Source organism: Oxyura jamaicensis, chromosome 5, assembly GCF_011077185.1.
Source record: "Oxyura jamaicensis isolate SHBP4307 breed ruddy duck chromosome 5, BPBGC_Ojam_1.0, whole genome shotgun sequence".
Taxonomy (NCBI): domain Eukaryota; kingdom Metazoa; phylum Chordata; class Aves; order Anseriformes; family Anatidae; genus Oxyura; species Oxyura jamaicensis.
The window spans coordinates 32,397,658-32,421,186 of NC_048897.1; the positions used below are offsets into that span (position 1 = coordinate 32,397,658).

A 23,529-nucleotide genomic window follows, 5' to 3' on the forward strand; every position below is an offset into this window, starting at 1 on the left:
TTCCAACGCGGTCTGTAAGACAGATTCAATATACAATTGTCTGAGCAATTTGCTGCTGCACCAGGGAGATGCTCCATCGCTTTCCTCTGTTCTCACTGCTTGTCCTTCTCCGTGCAGACAGCAGGCTGTTGGGGTTTGCAGATGTTTCTAGCTGTATTGGCTACAAGCAACACCAGTTCTTTTTAATACTTCATTTTCTTCCCCTTGAACCTGCTTCTGTGGTTTAATTTTGATGTGCGAATTGGCTAACTTGGAGTTTGTGAATACGTGAGGCTCTTAACGCTCTGGATAGAGCGGACCATATGGTATGAAGGGGCTCTCGAAGCTTATTCAAAACCATATGGCTTGGTAAACACACCTGCATCTGCATTTTAGGCACGTGCTGCTAATCCAGCTGTGAATAACTTCTTTTCCCTGCCCTGTCTTACCTATCATGTATCAAAAATAGAAAATGCTTACATAGGTGGTTTAACTAGTCAAAATGTTTACTGAGATTTTTTTTGGAAAAGTTCTGAACTCAAAAAATGTGGAAAGTTTTGGAAAGTGTGAATATTTCTCAACATTTTTAAAACAGAACATTCAGATTTTGCTTTAAAGCAATGTTTGTTGTCCAAGCTTAGTCTAAACGTACCTAATTTTTTTGAAAGTGGGTAAATTCTGAAAACCAGGATGTTGAATTTCAGATTTAATACCTTGTTTCCTGTTCTCTTCTTGAAATGAGAAACCAATTTTCATATTTTTTAATGTTAAGTTACCCACCAAACCAAGAATACAAGTTATTCACACAGTTGGTCCCTGCACCTGACCCGGTACACCTGCCATTACTTATTTCTTCTGCTTCTCATGACCTTTTGATTAAGGAACTGGCACTGTGCAGCACACAAAGATGTGCTAAATGGGTGCTGAATTGGCTGGCCTATCAAAAAGTGAGGGAATCATCAACGGGGGTCAGCACTGAGTAAGGGTATTCTGGGGAAGTTACAGGGGAAGGGACACTGGGACTTCTGCTAGTCGCCATTTTCATCAGCTGGCAACCAATATGAAATCATTATCCAGAAAATGTACAGCTCTCAGAAAGAAGGGCAGAATGTTCAGCAATACTGAGAAGAGTCACACAGATTACTAGATGGCTTGGTAAGCAGAATCTGTTTAAACAAAAGGTGTTTTAATATCACATCATGCAAACTTTTATATCTGGAAGTAAGAAATGGGGAGTTAAATACAGACTGCTGTCCTGGAAAAGTTCTTCTGAGAAGAATCTGGGAGGGTGAAGATGGAGCAGCAGCTTAACATGAATTTGTTGTGCTATAAAGTAACAAAAAGCCTAACGCAGTCCCTGGTTGTAAGTAGGGACTTGGTGGACTCTAGAGGGACTCTATTATCCTGGTGTTCATATTTTTGAAACAATATTGGAAGATTGAAGAGTCAGGAGGGTTACAAAGATAGGTAAGGCTAATGTTAACTGAAAGTGTATAAAAATGTAGACTTGTTCTGTGGTGAACTTTTAAGAGGTATGTGTTAATTGTGAGATTTGAATGGGGTGAGCTCCATTTATCTGCCCTTATTTTCAATTACATTACAAGGAGAAATAACCTGAGTGAGCAGATAGAAACATTTGGTGTGTTTTACTCATTACAAAAAGATTGAGAGGAGACTTCGTCATCGTGTGTGTACACCTTTACAAGTTAGGGAAGCAAGATCGGGAAGTATTTTCTAATCTCTTAGTGGAAAGCATAAGGACTGGTGACTGGAAGTTGACGTTAAAGAAATGCAAATGGGAAATTAGGCAGAAATATTTAATGATGAGAATGATTAACTTCTGGAAAACTGGGAAGTGCTTACTTCTCTGTTCCTTGTTATTGCAGAATCAAAGCTGAAAGTCTCTTAGGAAGAGATGCTGTCATTATTACAGGATCTCCTTCAGGCAAACCTGAGTTCTTGGGGTCCATACATGAGTAGCCAGGTGAAACATAGTACTCCTCAATATATACAGCATCAGGCAAGAAAAGTTAATATTCTCTTCCAGCTCTGTGAACTGATCATCTCCATGCATCTTTGTGTCTCTGAGTTGTGGACCTTCTCTGAACCAGACTTGGTTCAAAGATGCTAGCTCTGGCAGGTTCTTCTCTTGATAAGAGGAAACATTAGGCAGGGAATGGCTCTGAGATCCTCAAACCCATTTTTCCCCAAGTGTTCATCTGCCTTTAAGAAAGATGAGTTCCTTTCTGTTTTTAAAATGATCTTTTTTTTTGTTTAACGTGTCTGGACAGTCATGCTACTAGGTGTCTGTATACATCACTTTTCACATATACACCAAAATGATCCTCTATATGGTGAGTAAGGACTTCAGGCCCTGCAGAGCACTTCATCCTTAGCGTGGCTGCCAGTGGGGACATTTTTAATTTGATTTCAATACCACAGCTGGTTTTGAGAACACTTCTTATAATGCATACTTCTCAGGAGTCTTTTGGGGTAGATTTAGGCTGTTAAATCCTCTATACCTTTTTCATCTATTTCAGCATTTTTCACATTTGCAAATGCAGAATTAAATGGCTCATGAAATATCTTGTAACAAATGAAGATGCCAATACAAAGTAATGGAATAAGCTATTGCTAATAGCAGATATCTGTATGCCTAACAGTCACTGCACATTGTGGGATAAAAATAATCAAAACAGATGACACTTCTTAACTCAAGGGATAAATTATGCCACAGGTAAGATGCTAAACAGTGAAAAAGAAGATATTTACCTAGATGGAAAGGTTCAGCCACATCAGCAACCCCTGCACTTCACATCCCCTTAGGGGGTTATAGGTAGCATTCAGAAGGAAATAGCTAGGGGAAAAAGATCAGAAGGTCTATTAGATTAGTGCTTTTGTAAGAGTTTTAAAATTCTTCGAGCCACATCTGCATTATCTGGAATGACTTAAAGGGAGAATGGCTTAATTTCTGTTATTCTTTATAGTTAGTAGAAAAGTAAAATTTTGCAGATATGCAAAAATCATCTCGTACACTTTTGTAACACCTTGCCGTTTCCAAGGTGTTTTGTGAACATTGTTTTGGAAGCTTTCCACTCCCAGATGATAAACATTCTCTTTTGACAGAGGTTGTGGTAGCCCACTGAAACTTTCCAACAGTTTACTAGAGGAAGTGGAATATCCTTTAGCCACCACAACTTTAAAAAACAAAGTGAAGGGATTTTTTTTTTTTGCTAACAAATAAGGAGATGGAGGTGGAGTGCAAATGTCTGAAGTGATACTGAACAGCAATGCTGAGCAAAGGCCATGGCTCTTGCAGGACGGAACCAAAAAAAATAGTGGAAGTGGATTTTGCAGCTCACTTCAAGTGCGGCTCTCTGAGCAGCACATCACTTTTGTTGTCTCATTCAGTCAGTCGTCATTAGTGACATGGATGTACTGACTGACCTGCGGCAATGGGCATTTTTCTCTCCTGAGATGTCTTACCCAAATATTGGCCTTGTACAATATGAGCTGTAAGAAGACCCTAATCTGAAGTTGGATGTCTCCCAGAGTCAGTGCTGAGCTTTCCATTGCTGATACAAAGGCAAAATCTGTCAATGTCTGTATAAAATTGGACCAAGACTGTGGGAGGGTTTGGCCCAGCAGGAGACCTGTGGGAGTAAACTGTGTTATGTTCTGCAATCAGCTCTAGGTAGGTTTTCCATGTTGATTTGTGCAGCTATCAAGCCTTATACAGAGGTGTTTGTAGTATTTCTTCTGGTGGCCTGAACTAATCAGAAAAGAATCAGGAAATATTTCAGAATCAGAGATCTCTAGCAGCAGAGATTCTGCTAGCCAGATCTTCAGCACATATGAATTGGCACTGCTGCACTGACTCTTAGAGTTGAACTAGTTTATAGGTGCAGAGGATGCACATGCCTCAATATTTGTACTGGTAACCATCCACAGAAGGGCAAGGCAGATCAGAAAAAGTGAAGAAAGGCCTGCCAGGTCATGCTCCTCTTGCTCCGCTGGTAACAATTTCTCCTGATACCTTTTCACATCTTGTTAACCTTGTTCTCTGGGTCCATAAAATCACAGGGTCCCCTGCTTTCTAGGGCTGCTTTGATCTCTTCCGAAGCCTCATCCTTTCCACCATACATGAGGAATGTCTGCTGTCAGTGAGACCTCTCAGATGTTTCCATGTTTTGCATCAAAGGGAATCTAAAGAAGAGGTGGTTTCTCAGTAGCGAAGGCTGGTCCTCTGTTCAAGTAGTCTGACTGCTCTTCCCACTCCAATGCTTGGGACAGGGAGGCCTGAGTCTTTGGGTTTGTTTCAGTGCTTCATGAGATGCACGCCTGGGATGCAAATGTTTTAAATGAAAAGGAAACATTTTTTATGCTTCGTCTTTCACAGCAAATTGGGGTAATCTGAGATTTAATTTATTCACCAGTTGAAAGGGAAGTGGAAATCAAGCCAGCATCTTTCTTTTGAGCCAAACTCTTTCTTGTGCACCCCCGTGGAGGCTCACAACAAAGAGCTCTGATCACTCTAACTAGGTGCTTGTTCTAATTATAGAAAGATTTAGCTTTGCTTTCATAATTGCCCACTGCACTTGGGCACATGGCATTGTTATACTACAAAAGCCTCTTTTTTTTTTCTTGTGTCCCCAGCAGGCCCAGTGTCAGCCTGTTTAAGGGAGCTGCAAGCAGCAGTATTACTCTGAAGCAACCTCACACAGCTTTTCCAGGAGAGGCCAACAGAGTCAGCTGCTGACCTGTTCCCTTGGCTGGGAACATTGCCAGTGCCTGTGATCTAGCAGTTAAAGCAGGGGGTTCAAAGGCTGGGCCCTAGCCTGGGTTGAACCAGTGAGCTGTGATCAGGAATCAGGGACAGTGCTGGGCATGCAGCCCCTGATTCAGATTTTTCTATGCAGTCACATAGTAGCTTTCGATGGGGACTCCACTCTTAGGCCCAGTTTCAGCCGCAGCCATGGAGGTCGTGAATTTACAAACACCAAAATCTATAGTAGAACTTCCACAGGTTCAAGGGGGCAGAGCAGATCCTTTTCCCATATGTCTAAGCTTGTTTTATCCTCAGTGTGTTGGCAGGGTAATCACCCTGAGCTCTGCCCTTGGTAAGCTGTAGATGCTTTGTATCTTAAGAGAGAATGTTTACCAGTAAGCCCACCTCAAACTGAGACCTTTTGCTTCATGAGAGTATTTCTAAATCCTTCTTCCCTGTCTCTGCCTTTTTGCGTGCAATGCAGCTGTATCCATGCATATATGAGTGGAAACAGTGTGGAGATGCTTTCCTGAAGCTGTTTCAGTGTTTCCAGAATGCTGTTAGAAACAATAACTCTCCAAGAATTGATTACCTATTTGGTCTCCTTGAGGCTTTGGTTGCTGGCATCCTTTTACTTTTGCTTGGATTAATTGTGGTAGCAGTATCCTTCCAAAACCCCATCCTAAATACTTCCAACTTGCCACCAGGGATTCCCAGGCATTTTTGAATTGTAGGTTTTCTTATCAGAAAGACATTGACTGGGAAATAACATAGTTTCCTTGTTCTTGCAATGGGAGAAAAGTTGTATCAGGGTGACTGAGCACTGGCACAGGTCTCAGGGTGGTTGTGGAGCCTCCTTCTCTGGAGGTATTCAAACCCCACCTGGATGCCATCCTGCACAACGTGCTCCAGGTGATCCTGTTTGGCGGGGGGGTTGGACTTGGTGATCTTCAGGGGTCTTCAGATCTTCCCACCTCGGCCGTTCTGTGATCCAGAAATGCTGAGTTTGAAACAGGTGACTACCAAGCTAGGTGTTAGTTCCAGGGAATACAAATGCTTTCTCACAAATAACGCATATTTATGACAGTTCAGCAACGTTTTGCATTCTCTGCCCTGTTCCTCCTCTCCCAGGCATGGCGGCAGTGGCTGTGTTTTTGTTCCCGTCCCTTAGGCCTTTTTTCCCCCACCTCTATTGCAGGAAGGCTGTGGTGAAGAGGTTGGTTTTGCATAGCACCTCGAATATGACGACATTTATTACCAGTTCCACTTCCTTTAGCAAGGATCTAAAAGGGAAAGCCCTTTATTATCATCATTTCTCGGCTCCGCGACCACTCCCGTTGTCTCCCCCAGCCCTTCCATCCCCCACAGCCCAGGCCCGGGGCCGGGCTGCGGGCCCGGTGATGGCGGCCCCGCCCGCAGACTACATTTCCCAGCGTGCCTCGCGGGGCAGGGCCGGACCCCGCGCGGGGGCGGCTGCGGCGGCGCTGCGGCGGGGCGGTGAGTGCGGGCACCCCGCGGGGGGGCGGCCGGGGGGGGGCACAGCAGGGCGAGGGGGCGCTTAATTACTGCGGCTGTTAATGGGGGGGGGAGGTCTCGGGGGTGCCCCCGCGGGCCACCCGCATGCAGGGGGCTCCTTCGAATCGCAGCTGGTTTCTGGCAGCTCCGCGTCTCTGCCTTGGTTGTACGGGTTGCGTTTATTTCGTTGTGTTGTCGCCGCGGCACGTGAGCGCGAACCTCGGGACTCTGCTGGGGGCGAGCTCGGGTGCTGTGCCCGTGCATGTGTCGCCCCAAGTGCTCCTCGTGCTCGGGATGAGCACATTTTACATATTCATCTATATACATAATATATCTTAGATATTTAAAAATGGCTATATTTGCGCCTTTCACCATCCAGTGAATGAGACTTTACAGAAACCTGCAAGGAGCAGAAATGCTTTAATTGAAAACCATTGGGGAAAATGTCTTTTGAAGGTGCTGAGGGATGCAAGAGATCCCCCAGGAAGAACCGCCAGCTTCCTAGCAGGGGAGGAGGACAGCTGTCCTTGGGAGGCACACATTCAAGTGGCTGCAGCTGGAGGACCGGCTGTATTTTCTGAGTTTGATCATAGTTCAGAGGAGTCCTGCTTGGCTGGCTTCCCCTTCCCACGTGAGAAGGAGCTGGGGTGCTGCAGGCAGCTTTGACTGGCACTGACAGATCGTGTTGTGGCTTTTCTGTCCTAGAGCTTGTAAGGAAATAAACAGAAATAATGAAGTTTAGGTAAGGTTCATGTGTGGGGTCTCCTGTGTTATATTAGCCTGTTTGGCTGATTGTGTTCTTGTGAACTGTTTCTGGAAGGCTTGACCTATGTCACTGTAGGTGTTTTTTGGTTACAAGGCTTCCAAGAAAGAAGGCACAAGGCAGACCGACCCCTCTACAGGGTCGCAGTAAGAAGAAGGAAACTTTCTTGATCAAGTCTAACTGTAGGAGAATGAGCGGGCTCTGTCTCGTTGGGGTAAAAAGCCCACACTGTTGTGGATGCTCTGGAGAGCTTGCAGAGCAGGTGACCTGTGCTGCTTGATCCATGGTGTAAACAGACTGGATGATCGTGTTTTCTGTCTAATACCTGCCTAAGGGGAAATGAAGATAGATACAGCTTGTTTGTGATTTTTTTTTTCAGGTTTGAATCCTCTAAAGTGACAAAGAGTTACAAAATCTGTATCATGTTTAATGAATTAGATGTTTATTCCAAGTAATGAGTACAAGTGCTCCAAAGTTGTTAGTGTGGCTAACACTCTTTTCACACCCTCATCTTCCAGAGAAGGGGTGAGCGAGGAGAGGAGTGACACACCTTGGGCTTACGCCAGGCCTGTGAAACAGCCAGGACTGGGTTGTTGATACTGCAGGTGTCTGTCCTGGCAGAGCAGTCCCTGCCTGGCACCTGGATGGCACCTGGATGGGATGGAGGTGATGAGAAAGCAAGTCTTGCTCAGCCACCTGGATCAGGTCCCTTCCCCTGCCTTGTGTGCAGCTGTCTGCCACTGACCCCTGAGTCCATGCAGGGCTTCAAGGGATGCATTGTGTCTTCTTCCTAGTGCATATCTGTACTGAGGAGCTTTTGCAACCAGGCTGACAGTTTCTAATAAGTTTTGGGCTCTCTTAGTGTTGAAAGAGCTTTCTTTAAACCCCACTTTTAAAAAAATCTTCTAGTACGTATGCCTTTACAATCTGCCTATGCTATGACACCTTCAAAACACGTGCAGTGAAGGGGCAGCCTGTTCCTGTGATCAGAATTGACTTCAGGTGAGCACATGCTCCCTTCTCTATGACCACCTGTTGTTTCTCCTTGTAAAACCTTTGGGACCATGAACAAATGTTGAGCGGTGGTTATGCAAGGCCTAGCGCAGTGAGTTACCTCTGGATTTGTGGCCTGTAGACACTGATTTAGAAATAATGATGGAGTCATAGTAGAATTGCTTGTGTTTGGTTGCTGTGCGGTTGGTTGCATGAGCTCTTGGCTGGGAGCAGTGCTGGCAATGCGTAATTAGGAAAGGAGTGGTGAAACTTGAACTGTAAGGTCTCTGTAGGCTTCACTACATCAATCTCAGATGTTGCTTTTTTGTGTCTTGGCAGGGTTCATCAGTCATGGCACGAAGGGCCTTGAAACTTGCCTCATTGGCTGCAGCCACTTCTGGCATCTATCTGTATGGCAACAAGTTCCTGGATCCCAATGATTTTGGAGTGGTTCGTGTGGGCCGAGCCGTTGCCACAGTAAGTGTCATACAAGTGAAGTACAGGTAGATTCCTAGGCAGGGAAGGGAATTGGAGTTCACAAAAACTTGGGATTCCATGCAGTCCTCCTCTCCTTTCCCATTTAGCAGCTGTCTCCAGGGGTCAGAAAGTCAGTAGGGAGCTCCTCAAGTTGTTGACACAATGAGGAGAAATGAGGTGAAAGCATAGACAGAGTAGAGCTGTCACTTGCTCATTTTGGAAGAACCAAATAGAGGCACTGGGCTGTGGAGAACTGTCTGTCTCCCTGGATTGGGTGGGGCCTTCAGAAGGGCTCACTTTGGGCCCACATCTCCATCAGCCACCCTTCAAGGTCAGTTATGTGGTAGGGTCTCCTGCTGCCTTTAACAGTGACGTAGTTCAAACCACCTTGTCTTAATTTGTAATTAGCATATTTTTTACACTGGGACACTTTGTTTACAGGACTCAGGTTGTTGTATCAGTGTGCTATGGCAGCCAGTGCCCTGAGACCCTCGTTATAAGAAATTTAGGTAGAGAAGGGCAGGTGCTTTGAAGATAGTTCTCAAACTCAATGTAAAGTGAGGGTGGGAGATGATATGCTCCTGAGATTGCATTGGCTTCCAGTTTCAGAAATAAATCCTCACGTCCTTAATAAAGCGTCCTAATAAGCCTTCCTAGTGTCATTACTATTTCACCCTTGTGTTGATCGCAGCTTCAGAAAACCTGAGGATGGAGACTGCCAGCCAGCTTGTTGCCTTCTCCTGGGGGACGTTCACTGATGAACCCATGAGCAGCCAGGAACAAGGAGAGCAGAGACTCAGGAGGGGATATCAGTCTGCCTGTATCTCACTTGCATTACACACCTGTCATGTCAGGCCACAATCTCCATCATTTACAGACCCCCAGTGCTAAGCCTCTGTCTGTCTGCATGTTGTATGACTTTTAAGCACTTAATTAATGAGTTTTACAGGCAGTCAGCTCCTGAAGGCAGATGCAATATGAAACCAGCTCTGCTGGCTGGCTCACATGCCATGCCATTTATATGTGCAGGCTGCGCAATGAACTGTTGTGAAAAAATGATTATTTTTAAGGGAGTGAGGGCAGAAATATGAACTTCAGTCTTCTTAAAACAAGTGTTAAATTTTGTGCTCTGTCCCTGACTCTAAGGCAGCACTGCCTGGTGGCAGGGAGCAGCTCTCTTCCTTTTACTGCATGTGAACCTGGGCACAGAGAGGAAACACAGATTATTGCAGCTTGAGAAGAGTCTGTTATCCAGGGTGTTTGGGCTGCCCAGTCTGCCCGTGAGTTCTGCCTGCTTGATCCAGTGTTCCTTGATCTTACTTGAAACCAGTAGGTTTTTTTTGTCTCTTTAAGACAAAGAAGAGTGACAAGTACTTAGTGACGAGGCTGTGCAGTCGGTCTGTGTTTCGAGTGACGGTGAGAGAGTATTTCCCCAGTAAAAAAGGTAGGGGGAAAGGAGATTTTCATGAGAGAATCACAGGATGGCTGGGGTTGGCAGGGACCTCTGGAGGTCACCTGGTCCAACCCCCTGCTCCAGCATGACCACCCAGAGCAGGTTGCCCAGGCCCACCTCTAGATGGTTTTTGAAGATCTCCAAGGAGGGAGACCCTGCAGCCTCTCTGGGCAGTCCGTGCCAGTGCTCTGTCACCCACACAGTATAGAAGTCCTTCCTCATGTTTTGACACTGTTCCTGATGTTCCTTTGCTTTAGATGCCAGCAAATCTAAAGATGTGCTTGACTCTGATATCCCTTGCCTTCAGGGAAGTCATGGGCTGAAATGCACTTTGCTGGCCCTGCCCTTTGATGCATTAGAGGGTTCTGCACCCATGGCTATAAGCCAAAAGTGCTGCCAGTGCTCTGATGGCAGCATGTGCTTGTATCTGTGTGTCTGTGTATTTTTTCAAACAAGAATTTTCTGTCTTTTGGAAATTTCTGTTGCTTTAACACATGTGACTGCATATGGTTGGGTTGGTTCTGAGAGATCCTTCAGTCCTGCTGCACCTGCGATCTCTGCCTTCCCACCTTGGGGTCTGCTCCTAGCTGGAAAGGCAGGGGTCAGCTCTCTGAGCACTGGCAGCCCAAGCTGGTCTCATTCCTGGGGCCATACACAGGCTGAAGCCAGTAAAGCAATTAGACATCTTCATTTTTAAGAAGTTTTCAGCTTCTTAGGATTGCTCTTTCTATAAATGAAAGCTGAAGTTCCGTAGCAAACTTTGGATGTTGGTGGCATCTGCATGGACCTAATGTGTCTGTCCTTCTATCTAGTTCTGGCCAGGCTTAACTGGATGCTTGACTCTATCATTGGATCATATTCAGGCAGAAGCAGGTTTTAATGGAAAGGCTGTAGTTCTTAAGATCCGAGTTGAGCAGCATCAGATGCAAAAATGTAAGATAAGCTATGGTGTGGGGGAGAAAAACCACAACAAAACTTGAATAAAGATCATATGGAGGTCAAGAAACCTGGGTTAGAACTGTAAGATGCCAGACAGTTTTCATCTAAGTTTGATTAGAAAGATTTGAGTGTGCCTTTATTTTAAGCACGTTGGTTCATTTATCCTTTGCAGACTTCCTAAGAAACTTGATGAAGTTCCCCAGCAGAAAACTTCTTTCCCAAGCCTCAGTTCAGGGAACTGGCTTTTGCTTACCTGTGGATAGATAAGTATTCAGAGAAGACATTTTGCCATGACCTGGTAAGATCTGAGGGTAACTTTAGGAGTGGAGGAGAGAGTGTAAGGAGTTGAGTTAATGGAATTGAAATGGAAGCCCAAGTCTTTGGGACGCTTAATGCTGGATTGGATAAAGGATCTGTTAAAGAAGTAATCTGGCATTTGTAGAGGGAGGGACTGGTTGATCTTGTAGGTCTTTCTGTGTCTCTGAGCCTCACGCTGTAGCCTGAATGATGGCACTAGTCTTGTACAAGAACGTAGTCAGTAGACTGGATGGCATCACATTTCAGACACGTGCTGAGCTCTGGTAAAGGAACCTGGCAGAGCAGTTGTGCATTTGCCACGTTCCTTTGAGGGGCTCCCAGTTGTTTTGGGTGTGTGGAATGAGCATTCTGTGCTGTAGCTGGAATATATCTCAGACACTAGCAGGGCTTTGGCAATGTCAGGGTTGCCTATCAGGATCATCATAATACTAATTTAGTGTTTAAGATTATGATGTAATTAGCAAACGCTAAATTAATTCCCTCTTCCTCTGTAATACAGGCCAATCTGTTAGCTGCTTCTCTTCAAGTTGGAGGTGATAATTACTCTCGTGGGCCAGAAATAAAATAAGAACCAACTCAAGCATTCATGCCAGGCTGATTTGAACATCCCTCCACTTCAAAGTTATTCTTTGAGGTTGGAAAGATACTTTGAAATATTTTTCTTCCAAATGTGTGTCTGCATAGTAGTGTAGCTCCTGAGTTCATCGTTAAGAGCAAGAGGGTCTGAAAAGCCAGAAGGAAAAAAAAGTACTCAGCTTCCAATCTGGAAAACAGGAAACATGAGAAACCTAAGCTCCACATGCAAAAAGTGTGTCTATTTTTAACTGATTCCCTGTTGGTTTCCTTGTGGAAGCATCTCTGGTCTTTTGACAGTTTCCCTTGTGTCTGTTCCAGTAACTTTGTTTCAAACCAGACTTAATCCTATCTTCTCCCTGGTTCTCCTGATTCCCTTGTCTATGCTTTGTGCTTCATCTGCACCCTTCTTAGGCAACACTTGCATTATTCCATCCCGTTGTTCCATTTGCTGGCATTCTAACTGGGAAAGAAACTTTAGACAGAGGATGAAATTGTGAAATACCCAAGATGCATTTCAGAAATCATTAGGACACTAAGGAGTCTAATTCCATTGTCTGTGGCTATATTTAGCTAATAAGCTTTAGATGGATCCCCATACTCTACTTCTGTAATTGGCAATCTGACCCTTTTGCCCTCTAGTCCTTCATGAAGTTGAAGACCCCAAGTACTGCTGCTTCTGCTCATCAGTGAGCTGCTCTTCAGCCTCTCTGTTCCCTGCTGAGCCCTCTGACCAGAATGAGCTCCCTGTGCACCAGTGTGGTTAGGCAGGCAGGAGGTGTAAAGATGAAGTGTGGGATAACTGGTAGGGCACAAACAGGACTCCATGATCTGTCTTACTGGCAGCAGACCTTACTGTGGAAACCCCAGATGGCTGGCTGAGCATAGGAGCCACAGTGCAAGGTGTCCTACAGAGATTACAAAAGTTCTTAGAGCTTCCCAAATGGAAGATAGTATAGGAGTGCCAAGTGCTGATATTTTTTTTTTTTTTTTAGGAGGTGCATATCGATCAGATCACTGCACTGCCTTCTGTAAATGTTCATTGAAATGTAATTAAAAAAAAAATCTTCTAAGTCTGTTACTGTAAACTCCACTGTGGAGTCTAGTCTTTGGAGCCTAAGCTACCTACATTTATCCTTAACAGACAATTTATTGTTTTGATCTGAGATAACTGCAGAGCATGCTCAACTTTTCTGGTTTAATTTGCAGACAGCAGTTATCACCTATGACTACCTCACCTCCCTTCGGAGTGTCCCATATGGATCGGAGGAGTATGACTTCCTTAAATCACAGGTAGGTGATACCACTGAACTGTGTTCCTTGGAAACTCCACAAGGCAAAGGTGTGTTGCTAAAGCCATTGCTGTAAAGCAAACTATCAAGCTGTCAGCTTAATCATTTAATATGCCTTCTACTAAATTGTTGATAAAAGCAGAGCCAAACTGCAGCATATTGAATGGAATTTGGCAAGACCTACACTGCCTGATGGAGAAGTTGCTTTGTCAAGAATAAGCAAGTGCAACCAGTGCTCACTTGTGCCCTTTAGAGATTCATGTTCTTAATGTATAGCGTAAGGTGTGTTTGGGCTCTGTTACCAGTTCCCTGCTGCCCAGGCTGGTAGTGTGGAGGTCAGCTGCTGAGGGGGGGTCTGGCAGTGGTTTCTTATCCTGCTTATCCAAGTAGGATAGTAGCTGTAATATGAAGGCTGAGAGATTTAAGAAAAAGGAGTGTGTTGGATGGAAAATAATAGGGGTGTGAATCAGGCTTGCAAATCATTAAAGAAATTAGAAGTAATGGGGCAAAGGTAGATTGCACTGTAAGACTGTCTTATGTTTTGATGTGACTAATTAACATGAATAGAAAAAGCATGTCTAGTGAGAAGAAAAGCACCTGCTGCTCCTCTGATTCCTGTGCTACACTTGTCACTCTATCCTACAGCCCTAGGATACCTTGACCTGTGAGTGACACTGAGTTTTACTTGAGTGCATGTAGTGTAGCCAGTGTCTCTGCTGTTGCAGCTCAGGGCCTCTTTGGACTGGGAAATACAGGTCGTGCTGAATTAGACAAGTCTGTGTAGTATTTTTGAAGTAAGATCTTTAGCCTTATTTTTCTTCTTAGTACTTGTTGGATTTGGGCAACTGGTGTGGCTGCAATGCATTGGGTAATGCTCTCTAGGGGCTCTCAGACTGGAGGGACTCCTAGAGCTGCAAACAGCAATGGGCCTGGCTTATGGTTGAGCAATGAGCTTCATTTCATGTGTTGTATCAAGCCTGTCAGCCATGCTGATTCTAGACTTTGTCTAGAGTTAGAAATCAATAGCATTCCACTTTAGTATTCCTTTGAGAGAAAACAAACACCATCAGTGCGGTCTTACAGTGTTTGGGATGGTTTGCAGAGCGGCTTTTTCTTGGGCTTTTTCTTATCCTCTGCTTCTGTGTAAAGATGCTGAACTGTTCTGCTGTAGCTCATCCCAGGTGAGTGGTGCTGATGTCCTGGCATAAACAGGGATAAACACGTTGGGAGTCTGGAGCTCTGCTTTCTATCTTCCCATATCTCTGCCACTTGCTTTTGAAACCTCGTGTGCAGAAGCTTTGTAGCTTTCTTGAGCAACACCCAAGTTATGGAGTTATCAGTGCTGTGGACAGCTTGTTACTTGGCAGCAACTCGTAGCAGCCCTTGCAGATTCCTGACCTTTTGCCATGTGCCTCCATGGCTTCATTAACCTCTGTCGTGCAGGCTTTGATGGTTTGTCGATTTGTGCCCCCAGGCAGCCAGGACTGGCCCTGTTTGCTGGCACTGCACCACGCTGTGCTCTCCCTGCCTGGCAGACAGGACCAGCTGAGTCAGCCTCTGCATGTGGCACAGCCCCTGGCTCTGTGGCATGGCCAGCACTAGCCTCTGGCTGCATCAAGGAGAATGAGCTGGGAGATAGAAGAAAGTAAGTGCAGGCATGGCATGATTTGACAAAGCTCTTTGGTCTTTGGAGGCCTGTCCTGCTGCTGGTAGGTATTTGGGAAGGCCACCACTGAGCCTGAAACTAGCAGTAGTTGTGAGTCCCTCAGCAACATCACTGCCGTGCTTGTGCTAGCAAAGCGTCAGCTTGGCAGCAGAGGATTTTCTGGGCCTCAAGAACTGCACACCAACCCCTTTATCTGAGTGCAGTGGATGGCAACCAAGTTTTTACCATCTTGCAGCTCTTTTAACAGCTTGTGGGAGCTGAGTTTGGTGTTGGACCAGCTCAGAAGGGGGTGACTTTTAGATTCTGTTGGTACTAACGGTTAGTCACTGGGACCAAGAAGATATCAATGACCCTCCCAAGTATGTGTCATGTGTCAAGGATACTTACTCGGATGTTACTTGTACTTGCCTTGCTCCTGGATAGATCTTTGTTGCTTTCAGACATTCATTGTATTATTTTGGCTTTCTGTTCCTCCAGTGAAGTCAGCTGCACCTCCTCTTAATATGCTGAGTTTGGACTTGTCCTGTAAACATGTGCGTGAATTGTTTACTGATTTGCGGCTTCATTTCTGGTGCTGTGCTTGGAACAGAGATTCTGTGAGGCAGGGGCTTGGTGTCCCTGGGACTGTGGATAGTGCCAGCAGGTCTGGGTGCAGCTGCTGTGCCTCTTCCTCTGGTGAGAGGGTCAGGGCAGCTGCATGTGTCTGGGACAGGCTTGCATCTGGGAATGGAGAAGGGCTCCCTGCTGTGAAGCTCCTCCCGGTACTCAGCATACTGATGGGTGCTACTGGAGTGCTAATGCTTAACTCTCCATGGATCCACAGCCAGCCTTCAGCCCAGGGCTTCTAAATGAACCCACAGGCTCAGATGGGAGATGGGAAGCCTCAGTGGCAGCACCAGTCCCTGAGCCTGTTGGGGTGAAACAAGGACATAATCATTAGGAAGCAATTAAATGCAAAGCAGATTAAAAAGGAAATGGGTTCCACAGGGGCTTTTAGCCAGTTTCCCATGTAGCTCCAAGGAAAACTCTTCAATCTTACTCTATTTTTCTGTTCCTCACGCACCACTTTGATGCTAATGTCCTCAGCTAGTCAGATCTCAGCACCTTTTATGGTCAGTAGATCAGGGAAGTATTTTCTGCTTTCCACAGGGCAGGAAGCAGTAGCTGGAATGTCACTGTGTGTCCCTGGGGCTGGTTTAATCACTTACACATCTCTGTTTTTTCCATCAGCCAGGAGATATGAGGAACCATCTTCCTGAAAGCACTCATAGCTCTTATTAAACAGCAATGAAGAGGAAAGAAGTCCTATCTCTTCCATTGCTGCCACTTCTTTAGCAGTGGTAAAGCAGTGCTTGCTTCAGCTCACCACTGGTGGCTGGGCCATACGTGTAATGTGATCGTTCTCCCGAGACCTCTCCTGGGCTAGCTGCCATTGTCCTGCTTATGATGGTATTGCCAATGTACTGATGCCAAGGCCAAGTGGCAGCCATGGTTAGCCCCAAGGCTCTGGATGTCTGTAGGTCTAGTGTCAGCTCAAAACTCCCCAGATGTTTCTTCAGTACTTGTTTCTTCCGTGAAGTGGTTCTGATCATCTTTGTATGTGTAAACTTGGTCATTTCTTCCTGTTCCTGCCTCTGCTTGTACTGAGGATCAGAGGAGGGCACAGTCACTTCCCAAGTGGGGCATTTCATACCTTTCTCAACAAACAACTTTATTCTGTAGAGGGCTGCATTTCTATGATATTCTTCTGGCTCCTTGAGTATTTGTCTCCCCAGTATCAAGTCAGCCTACTTTGTGACATTTCCAGCGTGGCTCTCATCATAGCACCTGCATGTCTTGGTTGACACTTTCTATACTGCCGACATCAATTTCTGTTGATCCTGCTGTCAGTCAGGAGGTATCTCACAACAAGCTGTTTGTTTAAGGGCTGGCATCAATGCGCTCCTATGTTGTTGTCATTGTAGTAAGAGGATCGCAGCGGGTCAGTCATCTTGCAGATTTCTGCACTAGTGGCCACAGTTGGGAATCTTGTCATCTTCCTATGTATGACAGAAGGTACTGCTGCAAATGTTGATGCAGGTGTTTTTTTAAACTGAGAGGAGATAGCAAGGAGAGAAAGGATCTCTGGTCCAGGTGTCTCTGGAGACAGTAAGAATCCATTCTTGAATTAACTTTGCTGGCAACAGAATTGCTTTGTCAGGGAAAAGGCATTGGGGGAGGTTAATTAACTTTCCTCCTTTTGAGAGCAGAATGTGGATGTTCTCATTCAAACTCTTGGTTATTGGGCTGTCAGTATCTGGGCAAATATTTGGAAGGTGTAATCTTGTGCTATCATACAGAATAGAATTTCTTGCTCCTGAAGAGTTATTCCTGGCATATGTTTATTTCTCAAGGTGAGGTGGGTATTTTCAAAAAAGAGCTGTTTCACAGTGAAGTTGCCTGACTGAAGGATCCTACTGCCCTGGAAAGAGAGAGCATACATGTGCATTTTTTTCCAAGAATAGCCTACAATTCCTGGATAGCTGAAACCAGTAAAACAGCCTGTGTCTGTGGCTCTCCCCCATGGTTCAGTAATGCTGTGTGCCTTAGTAGGAAGGGCATCTTAAAATAGTTTCTTCATGATGGAGCTGGACTGTGTCTGCAGAGAGAAATGCCTGGGAGGTCTCCATGGCATTCCTTCAGCCAGCGCTGAGCGGGGTCTGGGGGCTGTTCTGCACCACAGCCAGTGTGTGCAGTAGTGGTTCTCTTTGACTTGAATTTGTGGTAAACTGGGATGAGGAGCAAAAGAACTTCCTTATGAGACACGGAATAGCCATTAGGTGGCAGTGACTTTCTGTCACCAAGCTAAATGGGAACCAGTTAAGAGGTGAAGAGCTTCACCGCCCATCTACGGTCCCTGAGCTGATCATGTGAGGTTGCTCTATTATGTCCTCCCCAGGATCTCTCTTCATCTAAAAGGCATGGTCGGTGCTAATGCAGTCTAAAAAAGCTACTAGCAGGGCCAGCTGTTGGCTTGATGACTCTCCATCTAAGCGCTGCTGTCTAGCAAACTTCCTGCCAACACACAAAGCATGAAAGCTTTGCACTGAAAATACATAAGCTGTAAAATAAATCTTACAATTATAAGACACTTCCTTTTCCTCCTTCTGCTTTCTAGCGTGCTGTCAGCTGAACATTACGGCCACAACATCTCTAGGTTTTAATTTAGTAGCATTGCAGGAAGGTCCAGTTTTTGGAACATGTGCCTACAAAGCAGGATGTTCTTCAGTCCTCTGCAGGGATTTATTCAGAGAAATAGGCCGCTGTGACACTTTTGGAGGAGGAGGGAGGAGAGAGGTGAGGGGAAAATAGGCAGTGCCTCATCTACTGCACTTTTCTTTCTGGCTCTGCACCCTCATTCCTAAAATGCTTTTCTCCAGGAGCATGTGTGAGGTGTCAGGCACTCCACTTGGTCTGCACTGATTGCCTAAGTGGTCCTGCACGTTTCTGGCAGCTCCCCAGCAGAACGAAGCTGTGGGCCTTGGGAGCATTTTGCCTTCTCCCCTCCAGGTGGGGCTATCCCTTTGCATTTGAATCCATGCCTCCTTACAGCTTCTGAAGAGGTGCGTAATAGCCAGAGGAACATCTGAAGAACATTTCAGCTGGTGCAGTGAGGAACCCATCAGGGAGCTCTTGAAGGATGTAGGCTGCAAGGAGCTTGCACCATGAGGAGCACTATAGAAGGAGCAACTGGAAAGTGAAGACTTAATTTTATTTGAGCTAGTGTTTGGACTATACCTTGACTCCTGTTGTGAAATGAATACTTCGCAGTGCAAAGTCAGAGGCTTGAAGAGAGTCTCTGAAGAGCTCACGGTTGAAACTTATTTGCCTAGATTCTCACCCCAGATTTGAGTGATGCAAGTAGACACACAAGATTTCTCAAAAAGTTAAAGAGGAAAGGAAGCAAAAAGAAAGCAAGGTTGCATAGGATGCTACTTTTAAGGAACTGAAGACTGCTCCCATTGAGTTTGGATGAGCCACTATGTACGGATGTTTCCTTTAATGAGGGACTGTGTGGCCTTGAATACAAGGTCAGTTTGTATAACCTCAAAGAATCAGAGAACAGCCCAGGATGGGAGGAACCTTGGAAGAACATTGGGTTCAGCCCTTCATGGGAAGATAGAAGCTGAAACAATTTAGTTGTTGGAGGCTGCCTGTTAAATCAACAGAGGTGACAGGTAACCAGTGCTTTACCTATTTTAAAAATAAGAAGATGGCTGTCTTGAGAATTGAAATAATATTATCTAAGATTGGGAAAAATAGATATCTAAACATTCAGTTGGGGAGAGAGTACAGCCAAGTCAAAACAGGTAGGAAGACTGATGTTGCATGCAGAGGATATTTCATATATCAGGTCAGGTTGGAATTTCAGAGAAGAGCTGAAAACTGTAGATTTGCTCCGCTAAACCAGTGACCTTATCACGCTCTCCCCAAAGTGTATCTGATAAAAGAATGTGCTGGAGGGTAGCACACAATTACCTTACCTGTCAAGCTGGTGTCTTCATTTAGTCTATTAAGTGAGTGTGGAGGGAATTGCTGTGCTGGGTGGTGTCCTGCAAACCCTTCCCTGAAGCTTTTGCAATATTGAAGGCATCTCAGTGGATTTCAGGCAAACCCTTTCACCTACCTGAGGGCCACCCAGTTTGCATGCTTGAGGTAAAAGTATCTCTGAAGTCAACTCTATCTGCCTCCATCCAGTGCCTCAGGGCCAGGCCAGACTCTGTCAGGCTGAGGAAGCCCTGTGGGCCTGGAAAAAGGGAGCTCTTTCTCTGAGTTTGTCTAGAGACAAAACAAAATGTAGAATCCAATGCCAGGCTTGGAAGCTACTGCTTAATTTATTGACTGTGGTGTTCAGGTGCCCGACCTAAAAACCTGCTGATGTGAACACATCTGCATTTTAGATCTGGACAGACGTGTCTACATGTGGCTGTGTGCCTGTGTGTCCAGCGTGTGAGCACTTCTGCTCCAATAGCCACTTCCAAGACAGACTCAACAATGGCTTTGGAGGAGTGAATCCCAGATGGAAATTACGTTCCCTGCTACCATAGTGAAGTGTACTTTTGGTCTCAATAGAATTGGTTTGGGGTTTCTCTACTTCCTCTTTTTTTTTTTTTTTGAGAGAGAGAAAGAGCAGTGTCTGAGTGACACTGCTGAGTGACAATGGTGCACCATCAGAACAGCTTGCTGTTCCTTCCTCTGCAGCAGCATCTTGGCAGGTCTGACACCAGTTACAACTTGTTTTTGTCAGTGGACTGAGCTGATGTGACTTGGAGGGGGCCCACAGGGAGCAGATAAACACAGTGGCAAGGGTCATCTTCATACAGCCTCCGCTCTGTTCCTAGCTCCTCTTCAACAATGAATCTGCATGTGAGCCTGCACATACACACAGGCACGGTGCTTTATGAAATGCCTCCTGCCAAGCCTGGACCCATTTACTGCCTTGCCAGCTTTGCTGAATTTAGAGGTAAATTTACTGAAAAGGTCACTAGCAGAATTGCTTTTCAAAAAAAAACAGCTCCTAAAATGCCTTTACTGCCCCTGCAGTTTCTGTTGGAAAATATTGGTTTTGAGTTGCCTGTGAACTCTGTATCTGTGCAGCCTGTTTGTTATCGTAGGGTTGCTCTGAACACAAGTTGTTTTTTTCAGGTTTGCTGAAGGGCAGCAGGCTTTGCACTCCTATTTGTTTATTGTAGGATTGTTGTGTGAAAAGAAGTAGAAAAGATAGGCTTTCTTCCCCGGAGCCCTTTCCTTTGTGTTCACAGTCAGGCATCACAGCTGGGCATTTCCAGAGCCCAGCAGGAGCTTTCTCATCTCTGCAGTGCCCTGGTAGTGCCTGTTCTCTATCTCTTCTCTTACAGGACAGCTTTCCTACTTGTATTTCTTTCAGTAAGCTGAGGTTTTGCTGTGGTAGTCTGAATTGGGAGTCCTCCATTGCCAATACACAGAGTGGTGATCCTTGACTGAGCAGCGTTGTTGTAATGAAATGATTGCTCCTGAGCGATGGGGAGCGAGCAGCAGCAAGGCTATTAGCTGGGGCCATATTTTCCTCACCCTGGGCTGGTGCTTCTGCTGGGCTGTTCACCTGAAGATGAGGTATCTGCAACCTGATGTGTGTGAAGGGCTCCCAAGAGCTGTACCAGCTCCTGCCTCCCTGACTGCCAGGGCTTACATCACTGCAGCTTCCCTCCACCTTCAGTGGCCCCCAGAGGCCACAGGTTAGACACTGTGTGTATCAGGAATGAGGATGATGTTTGCGTCTTTTAAACCTATACTTTGATTTTGGAGTAACAAGAGCTTGGTAGCATGGCTCAGGACTGGGCGAAATGTAAGCAGCAGTAGCTTTACACTGGCACCTCTCCTGGTGTATTTCCATCTGAGCACATGCAGCTTCCCATGCTGTCCCTGTGAAGACTTACTATACCTTCCTGCAGGACCCTTTCCAGATAGGGTACAGAATTTTTCCACCCAGCGTTGCACTTACTGGTGACTCACAAGGCAAAGGTTTGCCACAAAATTTATTTTCAGAGACAATCAAGACCCAAGTCCTAGGTGGGTTCATTGCCAACCTCAGGCAGGTTTTCCACACTGCAGCTTTGCACGCTTGAATCGATAGCAGCTGAGCCAGGAGACTTTCTTTTCCCAGCCTTTTTCAGGAGTAAGGTTCCTAGCAATGGCTGAGCTTGATCATCACCTGGAGAGATGAGCACCTACGCATGCCTTAACTTCTTTCCTAGAAATCTCACTCCCAAAATAGTCAGACATCAGGTTCTATAATGTGCTGAAATTTAATGAGCTTCCAGTCCAAGAAACTATTTCATTTACGAGCAGCCTACAAAGGCTGTTAAATTTCATATTAGTATTGAAAGACTAATGCAGGCTTGTGGCTTTTATTTGAAGGGTAGTAAATTTTAAATAAAGCAACAACAAAAAAAGATGTTCTGTCCTTCTGCAAAATCTTTGAAATGGTCAGACGTGCAGCTAATGAAGGAAGGTTGCTTAAAATATCTCCAAAAACATTTACTGCTTATAATTATTGGACATATGTGTAGTTAATTAAAGATATAATGTACAGATAAGACACAACCACCATACCAGTAGCAGATGCCCCTCCTTCCACCTGCGTTGCTCAACAAATCTCATCTCAAGAAGGGAAATGAACTCTCAATTGCAACATGCCTAGTAATTAACCGCACTGTAATTCTGATGTGCAGTGCTGTCACCCACCATCGGGTGGGAGTGGAAAAGGCACTGCATTTTGTTGATGGTTGAACATTTGTTTTCCTCATCATTTTGACACCAGAGGTAATTGCCGTTCCTGAATTATTCTCTCGCTATCATTACAAAGCAACTGTTAAGGACAAATTAATTATGAAGAGTCTCGTTATGACAGATTAATAGGCCAACAGAGGAGATTTCTTTTCCCCCTTTCAGGCTATTGAATAGTAAAATCTAACAGCTCCCATATAACTCTTAGAAACGTGCTTTTCTGTAAACCAACATGTATTTCGTTGGAGATGAGGGATTTTCAGACCTAGGAATAGTGTGTAGAATGTGTTTCCAGACTTGCTTTTATTGAGCTTTTGGCTTCCCAGTATCATGTGCCAAAATAAGCATGAGACAGGGCGTTGCCATATGGAGAAGTCTTCAGGGTTGCTATCGGACTGATGGTGTCATGGGTGGGCAGTGTCGTGAAGGCTTGGAAGTGAGGAATGCTGGATGTGTGGGTTTGATGGATTTTAGAACGAGACAAAGCCATTACTTAGGCTGTTTTATGGCCACTAAGGGTTCCTGGTGTGAGGAATGTCAGATCTGATGTGTTGGTTGAGCTCCAAGGGGCAGATCGTGTTCTGTTTGTCCATGTCCCTCTGGAAGTTGCAGACTACCTGTCCCAAATTATTCTGAGGACTGTTGTGAGGTGGCCGTAAGCCAGCTGCCTTCCTGTGGTGGGAGTGATTGAGGTACTCTGCCTCCCTGTGAGTGAAGTGCTGTCCAAGCCCAAGAGAGTAGGAGTTAGAAATACCCGAGTATATCACTCGTGGTTGTGTTCAGAAGCTCACCCAGCTATGTGTAGTCAGGACAACTTATGTAAACTTGGTTATTGGGCTTCCCAAGAGGCAGTGAGATAGGTATCTCATCATTGGCTGACTACTGTGGCATGCCAGTGAATCCCAGGTACTGATGAGCACACGATTAAATAGGAGCTTCTTTTAGGATCTAGAGCAGGCTAACATAGATTTAAAGCAGCATTTTGGAGGAGGCCTGTTCATGTTCTCAGCTTTGTCTGGTCTGAAGTTTCACTCAAGTCATCAGGCAGCAGTGACCTGGCAAAGGATCTCTCCAGCTGGGACCAGCAACCCCTCTCCTGAGTTCATCAACTCCAGCCAAGTGTTCGTACATCAGCACTTTGTCCCATCCCTGGAAAGGATCAAGTCCACAGTTGCACAGCCCCCCTTCATGCCATGATCCCCTTAATGAGGGCACACCAAGTTCCACTCTGTCAAGTATGTAAATAATTTAATCTTAAATATACTGGAAGTCACAGATAACATTGCTTATGGATTACTAGCATCTAGTTTCTTCTCACTGCTTTGCTTCATGTCCATCTTGTGCAGCGCTAATTCTCTGTGGTCTCTTTTAGCATGCGGATTTTGTCTTTGGGACTATCCACAATGATTGTAGTTGCCAGCAAGGTCTAATTCTTCAGAACATCCTTCTATTTTTTTCAGGTTTTGTACTGACTGTATTTGTGGTAGG

The 23,529-nt window shown here is 45.3% G+C and overlaps 1 protein-coding gene across 8 annotated transcripts in view; it reads left to right on the forward strand.

Moving 5' to 3' along the window:
* ADCK1 (aarF domain containing kinase 1) overlaps positions 1–23,529 on the forward strand; it is an 86,435-nt gene that overhangs the window by 1,235 nt on the left and 61,671 nt on the right. For 2 of the 8 annotated variants that reach the window (XM_035327806.1, XM_035327809.1), the window contains 2 exons: positions 8,358–8,495; positions 12,988–13,071. In XM_035327806.1, the coding sequence (XP_035183697.1) occupies positions 8,370–8,495; positions 12,988–13,071 (210 nt within the window). In that variant the 5' untranslated portion in view covers positions 8,358–8,369. Of the gene's footprint in view, positions 1–256; positions 460–1,009; positions 1,135–6,195; positions 6,245–6,325; positions 6,429–6,801; positions 7,005–8,357; positions 8,496–12,987; positions 13,072–23,529 lie in introns of those variants that run through there. The other 6 variants (XM_035327804.1, XM_035327803.1, XM_035327808.1 and 3 more) reach the window with 6 other exon arrangements.